The sequence below is a fragment of the Hyalella azteca genome, unplaced genomic scaffold (genome assembly GCF_000764305.2).
Source record: "Hyalella azteca isolate HAZT.00-mixed unplaced genomic scaffold, Hazt_2.0.2 contig2990, whole genome shotgun sequence".
Taxonomy (NCBI): domain Eukaryota; kingdom Metazoa; phylum Arthropoda; class Malacostraca; order Amphipoda; family Hyalellidae; genus Hyalella; species Hyalella azteca.
Window position 1 is genome coordinate 22090 of NW_025933246.1, and position 7971 is coordinate 30060.

The 7971-nt window shown below is 43.6% G+C and overlaps 1 protein-coding gene across 1 annotated transcript; it reads left to right on the plus strand.

Moving 5' to 3' along the window:
• The first annotated feature begins 946 nt into the window (after positions 1-946).
• On the plus strand, positions 947-4167 carry LOC108669059. The gene is made up of 4 exons (XM_018156343.2): positions 947-1061; positions 1355-1501; positions 2537-2826; positions 3441-4167. The coding sequence occupies exons 1-4, from the start codon at positions 956-958 to the stop codon at positions 3555-3557; spliced, it is 660 nt and encodes a 219-aa protein (XP_018011832.1). The 5' UTR covers positions 947-955; the 3' UTR covers positions 3558-4167.
• The last annotated feature ends 3804 nt before the right edge of the window (positions 4168-7971 follow it).

The following is a 7971-nucleotide window of genomic DNA, read 5'->3' on the forward strand; positions in this document are numbered from 1 at the left end:
GTCCTGCAAGTGTACGGTTAGGACAACGTCCTGCAAGTGTACGGTTAGGACAGCGTCCTGCAAGTGTACGGTTAGGACAGCGTCCTGCAAGTGTACGGTTAGGACAGCGTCCTGCAAGTGTACGGTTAGGACAACGTCCTGCAAGTGTACGGTTAGGACAACGTCCTGCAAGTGTACGGTTAGGACAGCGTCCTGCAAGTGTACGGTTAGGACAACGTCCTGGAAGTGTACGATTAGGACAACGTCCTGCAAGTGTACGGTTAGGACAACGTCCTGCAAGTGTACGATTAGGACAACGTCCTGCAAGTGTACGGTTAGAACAACGTCCTGCAAGTGTACGGTTAGGAAAACGTCCTGCAAGCGTGCGATTAGGACAGCGTCCTGCAAGTGTAGGATGGTCTCAGGACCATCCTACACTTACAGGACGCTTGTCCTAATCGAAACTCGCCTTTCCTAAACTTCAACTAAAAACCCCATAAAAGGCGACATAGAATCCTTCACTCATTTCTTCCACCTCCCTAGTTTGTTTCATATAAAGAGTGAATGCATCAGTGTGGCAGCGGAGTGACCCGCCCGATTGACCTGACCAAGTGATATGTTACCTACGGCATCTTTCCTATCGTCATCCCAGAACGCGGGGCAGTGACAGGGTGGCAGTCATGGTAAATGTGACTGTTAACTGTGAGACTGTGGTGGCATTCAGCGACTGTTAACTGTGAGACTGTGGTTACATTCAGCTTCTGATCAGACGTAGCATCGTCCGCCCAGCTGACTGTTGCTGAGAAATGCGTCAGAGTAACGTTGATTACATATATATGCTACGCTACAACGTTTAGTTGACGTGTTGATATCACACGAAGCTCCGCCAAGACGTGATCACGTGTTGATAACACACGAGCCTCGTCTGAGAGATATTCTATTAACTGCACTCTATTTTACAGATGACCCTAGCACGATGAATGTTTCCTTTAATGAAGCACGTCTGCTGAAAATCAAGAATGACTTGTCGATTGATATGCCTTCCAAAAGTTTTGGAATGTCTTTGCCTTCAGAAGACCAAGGTAATGCAGTAATACAGCAGCAACCTCCTTTCACTAAAGCCTTTCCTTTCCAATAAATCACAAATTCTTGACGGTGCATGTCATCAAAATCAAGCTTTATTGTCCTCATCATCTTTCGATTGTTTCTCCATGATAGATTTATTATGCACACCTAAACTCCGAATACAAACCAGGATGCTCATGCTTGGATACTGTAAAATCTTTAAATTAATAACATCGTTGAAGCTGACATTTGAGCCAGCCGGAAATTCCTTGAGTTTGATCATCAGAAATCGTATGTTATCTCCTAACAGCAAACGTCGTCGTGTACGATGCGAGGGGCAACAGTCGAAAATTCCTTAGCGCAGCCGTTGACCTGGAGTCCTGCATCACCTCGGCTCCCTGTGGTGACGTGGCGCTCATACCTTACCAGCTCACTTCGCCTCCTCCCATAGTCCTACGTCAGTAAAGTTCTGAACATCCAGAACTGTAAATGATAGTTGAACCTTTTTTATTGGTTAGCAAACATTCTGTGACTCGTCTTATAATGATCGCTGTCAGATCTTATGGGAGTCGAGCTGAGGCCGTGAATGTGAATGAGCCCACCGGAAACGGAACGTGGCTTATAATAATAGATAATAGCGGTTTCAGCGTTATTATTAGGCCGTAGGCCTGTCAGTTATTATTAGGCCGTAGGCCTGTCGCCGATTCTTAACATCGCAGAACATTCACAGCATTTTGCGGTCTCGAACTCGCAACTCTGCTACAATTCTGCTATGCTTAACCGCCCGGCCTCCTTGCCGATTCTGACCAGAAACTGGCGCACAGAGCTGGGATCGAACCCGCGCCTCTCTGCGCCAATCTTGGTACTCTGAACTTTAACCACTGGGCCACCCTGCTTGTGACAATGCGCGGGCAGAAAATTTCTGTTTGTTGTTGAGTCTCATTTTCGGCCTTCGTTTTGATCCATTATTATAATCCATATGACGAGTCTCAATTGTTCAGCGTCAGTAATAAGAACTTGTCTGATATCACATATAATTCTTTCAATATTTAATTAATTGCAGCTACATGTCACAGTCGTCTATACTGAATCCAGGAAAGATTATGATTGTTCCCATGAATATGAATCCTACCATAAATTCATAGATTATCATCATATTGCTGATTAAATTATCGTAATTCGTCACAAAAGGTATTCTAAATTTGCTGTCGAGTTCATTCGGCTAATCTGAATTATCAATCACCATTGTGCATAATACCATAATATCCGTTTGCGCTCATTTCAGTCAAGAACTGCAGCCAGACGATCACACTCCCGGACCCCGGCGAGTTCGGGGTTTACGTCTTGTCTCATCCTGGGCTTGGGTGTCGGTATTTCCCCAACGAAATAATAATTCGTTACAAAAGGTATTCTTAATTTGCTGTCGAGTTCATTAGGTTAATCTGAATCATCAACCGCCATTGTGCATAATCCCCGTTTGCGCTCATTTCAGTCAAGAACTGCGGCCAGACGATCACACTTCCGGACCCCGGGGAGTTCGGGGTCTACGTCTTGTCTCATCCTGGGCTCGGGTGTCGGTATTTCCCCAACGAGGCTGTGACCGACTGCTCTGTGAAATTAACGCACACGACGGACCTCACAGCAAAGTTCAAGATCATCTTTGACCCGTCGACTGACTTCAAGGGGGACGACGAGTGTGACGGGTACAGTGTTGAGTTTGACACGGACGGGACGGGGAGTGGCGCCAACTTCAACTACTGCACGGACACCACCGGTGTTACAGTGAGCGCTGAGCGCATGATGGTGTCTGTTGGTGACTCCAAGTGATGCGTTGTGTCTGTTGGTGGAGTTGGAAGCTGATAGCGATGCGTTGTGTCTGTTGGTGGAGATGGTAGGTCCAAGCGATGCGTTGTGTCTGTTGGTAGTGTATTATGGATATTATGTTATAGGGAAATTCACACATAATCTATTCAGCGCGAACAAAGAGTTACATCCGTAGCAGCTTATCTGCGTCGATGTCTCTGCCCTCGATACGCTCGTTATTTCAGTCAACCTGACGACTGCCCCCAGGAATGGGTTTATGCCTGAGCTGAATTATATCACTTCACTCACACAACTGTTTCAGAGAGGTGCTTGTGGGTGAAGCATTGAGGTGCTTGTGGGTGCTGCATAGAGAAGCTTGTGGGTGATGCATAGAGGTGCTTGTGGGTGATGCATAGATCGAGGTGCTTGTGGGTGATGCATAGAGGTGCTTGTGGGTGATGCATAGAGGTGCTTGTGGGTGATGCATAGAGGTACTTGTGGGGTATGCATAAAGGTGCTTGTGGAAGATGTTGCGGAGAGGTACTTGTGAAAGTCCTGCTGCCATTCATCAATGCATTGCGTATGCTGGGCAGGAGGCATCTTTCACGGGAGAGCTCACCATCATCCTGAAAGGCTCATCGACTAATAAGAGGAAGAAAATTGGATTCATCTTCCTCATCAAACTCGAAGAAGGCGGTCAAGGCGAATAACATTATTTCTTTGTCTTCGACTGTCAAAAAAAACGTGTAGGTGTCAGTTCCGTTAAGTTCTCATTATCAGCGTAGGTATCATTTCCCCTTAAGTGACACTGCCATCAGCGTATGTGTCAGTTCCCCTCAAGTCACTCTGCCATCAGCGTAGGTATCAGTTCCCCTTTAGTCACTCTGCCATCAGCGTAGGTATAATTTCCCCTTAAGTGACACTGCCATCAGCGTATGTGTCAGTTCCCCTCAAGTCACGTTGCTTTCAGCGTAGGTATCAGTTCTCCTTATGTCACGCTGCCATCAGCGTATGTGTCAGTTCCCCTCAAGTCACGCTGCCATCAGCGTAGGTATCATTTCCACTTAAGTGACACTGCCATCAGCGTATGTGTCAGTTCCCCTCAAGTCACGCTGCTATTAGCGTAGTTATCAGTTCCCCTTTAGTCACTCTGCCATCAGCGTAGGTATCAGTTCCCCTCAATTCACCCTAAACGTCAGTTTCTGCCGTAACTTTGCTGGGGTTTCGAGCAAAGTATTTCCGACTGTCTCGCGTTATATCCAAAGATTTTTTGATGCTGCTTTGATGTTTTTTTAGAACGCACTGTGCTCTGAGTGACTTAATTACACATGATACCATTATGTTGTGTTATTTAACATTAAAACCTTGGTTCTACCATAAGTAAGGTGAATTTCTACCATCCAAACGACCGAAGATCATACTTTAGGTGGACAACGTCGCTCCTGTGAGAATGCTTACAAATTATATAAATGAAGGTATGTTCTTGGAGAGACATATGGCGATCAAAAACAATAGCTTTGGAGGAGTCAAATGACACGAGGAATATTTCCTGTACAGTTGTTCATTGGGAGACCTAAAAACGGTAATATCGCGCTGCCATCAGCGTAGGTATCAGTTCTCCTCATATCGCGCTGCCATCAGCGTAGGTATCAGTTCTCCTTATGTCACGCTGCCATCAGCGTAGGTGTTAGTTCCCTTTAAGTCACACTGCCATCCGCGTAATTATCAGTCACCCTCAAGTTATCCTACCACCAGCGAAGGTATCGGTTCTCTTTAAAAATTACCCTAACATCAGCGTAGGCATCAGTTCCCCTCAATTCACAGTAAATGTCAGTTTCCGCCGTAACTTTGCCAGGGTTTCGAGCAAAATATTTCCGACTGTTAGACAAATCAACGGAAACGTTAAGCCCATATTTGGGCGCTAATTTTTCATTTATGTTTTGCCATTGTCAAGTCTCGCGTGATATTTAATGATTTTTGGATGCTGCTTTGATGTTTTGTCTTGAAATTGCACTGTGCTCTGAGTGACTTACACTTGATGCCATTATGTTGTGTCATTTTACTTTAAAACCTTTGTTCTACCGTAAGTAAGGTGAATTTCTACCATCCAAACGACCGAAGGTCATACCTGAGGTGGACAACTTTGCTCCTGTGAGCATGCGTATAAATTATATAATTGAAGGTATGTGCTGGAGAGACATGGTGATCAAACACAATAGCTTTGGAAGACTTAAATGGCATGAGGAAGATTTCCTGTACAGTTGCTCTTTGGAGGCGTAAAAACGGTAACATGAGGTATTGTATAGCTTTGCAATCCACTAACGTGATCGGTACACGCTGTATATATACAACCCCTGGCAAAAATTATAGTCGCAATCATGCTCCGAGGTATCGTTAGGCTCTGCGACTCCCTGAAGTGATTTGTACATGCCTTATAGTTGTGATCTTGGCTCACTAGTGTCCCAAAGTACCTAGTGTCTCTTTCTGTTGTAGTAGTAGAACATTTTCTGCAAGTAGAATATCTCATGCAATGAAAATGAATATGTTGAAAATGAAACAAAAATAGTTAACTCAAGGAATATCAAGAAGCCAATGAACAAATGATAATAGCCTCAAGAAAGAAATAGAAGTAATTAAGAATGATAATTAATTCATGGAAGGTCGAGAAACCACCGAACGAATGACTGTACAGTTGAGGGAGAGAATCATTCCTGATGACCTAAAAGCATGGCTGGTAATAGCAGTTTACGGATGAGGTGCTGAGACAGACTCCAGAATTACAGGCTATTGGCCTTAAGACTCCTATTCAGACACCCCAACCGGGCTCGGCTGAATTCCATTGGATTCAATCACTAAGTAGATTTTTTCTAACTCCACTCGTAACTGTAATGACAATCTGAAAATTTTCATGCTTATATAGATATTTTTTTTACCATCTGTGCGCAGTAACAAACAATGTTTAAACTTCGTTTTACAACTGTGAGAGTGTATTTTCAGTTACAATCCACACCTTTATATAATATGAAGAATAATGAGATGAGGCATTGTATAACCTGAAGATGAGTTCAGCGATCCCATGTAATCAACGATAGTAATTAACATAACATAACATAGTGATCTCGGCGCTGAAGCGTAGGACTGATGTGGCCTGTCGCCGATTCTTTTCCTTTTCGTGCTTTGTTCATAGAAGATCTAGAATCGTGTCATTTGACCGGATCTTTTCAGGACTGACGATAGCTTGAAATAGCTACTAGACTTCCACCGGGTTCGATATGGTGCTAGGCATTTCAAGTCTGAACATATATTTTTTCATAGCTTCAACTAGTCTGTTCTTGAACGCGTTCAAACTTGGAGCTGGATCGATGAAATCAGGGAGGCTGTTCCAGTACTCCAATGGATCAGGAATTTCCTAGTAGGAAATTCCTGATCCATTGAATTCAGACTGGGTAACTGTGCGCAGTGGCGTACCGCAGGGAAGCGTTCTTGGGCCTGTTTTGTTTGTCGCTTTTATAAACGATCTACCAGAAGTAGTGTCAAGCGTGTGCTCCATGTATGCCGATGTGTAATGTATGAAGTTACGCGCGTGAAGGTACGTGGGAAGAACACGGTAGCACGGAACAGGCTTTATTGGAACCAACATAATGAACATGAAACGAGGACGAAGTCTTACGGAGCACGACTTCTAAAGTGTGCTTCTTCTTAGTGGCTAATTATTAAGAATACAGGAAGCTTGATATGCCACAGATGACATAAAAGTTTATAATACAATTAAGGATGCGTCAAATAAAATGCACTGCAAAATGATCTTGATAGTTTAGTTGACTGGGCTGATGCGTGGCAGCTGCGTTTCAATGCTGACAAGTGTAAAGTACTTCACTTTGGCAAGAACAATGAACAGCAAGCTTACAGCATGAGAAGTCACGGTTGCAACGAGAGGGTTATGATTGAGAAGTCTTGCGTGGAAAAAGATCTTGGAGTTTGGGTCGACAAGGAGCTAAAATTCTCTAGGCATATTGAAACGCAAGTTCATAAATCCAATAAATTGCTTGGGCTGATCAGACGCTCCTACGAGTACCTAGATGTAGAAATGATGAAGCTGTTGTTCACCTCTGTCGTGCGCCCGAACCTAGAGTTTGGAAACGTTGTGTGGTCNGCTGCCGCTACATTGTCTTAAATGTAGAGCCGCTACCGCTACCGCTACTGAAAATGTAGCGGCCGCTACATGTAGCGCGCTACTGCCCAGCTCTGACTATACTATACGTGTCGGTGATTCGAAGAGAGAAGAAATGTTGTCGCGTGGAGCAGTTGCAGCGCAGTTTTTAGCGCATTTTCTCATTTATAAAAAATGCACTATTGTACTCGCCATGTCCATCTGTCTGTCCGTCCGTGACTTCGTGTTTTCGTCGACGAGAAACTGCGCTCGTCGTGGCCACTGGCCACGAAAAATGCGCTTTTAGTCGTGGCGCATTTCTCAAATAACATCGTTATTTGAGGCAAAAAATCAACTTCTTAAAGGCTTAAAACACGTACGCTAACTTGCACTTGCTCAGTTTCTATAAAGTACCTAATCACTTGCAAGTTGTATGCCTGCACCTTTCACTTAACAATTAAAATTAGACTTATAAAAAGTATTAGTTAGTTGAAAATTTGTCTCTTAAGTTGATCGCAATGAACTTAACTTCATTAAGTAATTATAACTACGCTGCAAAGCAGAGTTTTCCATCATGCACACTAAACACGCAATTCAGAGTTCAGACGAGAAGAACTACATATCACGTGGGCCAGCGTGCAACTAAATTAAATACCTAGCTTCATTCCCGCTTCCCTCTCCCGGTGCATAATCTAGCGGGATGATCATTGCGGACGGTAACCGAGTCCTACTAATCATTCGTATATTTAGTGCAAGAGAATGATTAATTAGGTTGTTTCTGATCAAACGAACGAAAATTCAAACGAATTATTTTGTTACTTTAACTTGGTTTATTCATAGGAAATATGCTAATGCTCATTTATGAAACGCTTTTGAAATAAATCGAATGATGTTTATTTATTTCCATACGAGGGATTAAACAATTGCAAATCGATTTATTATCCTTTAAATAAAAATCTTTGCATCGAAACTCT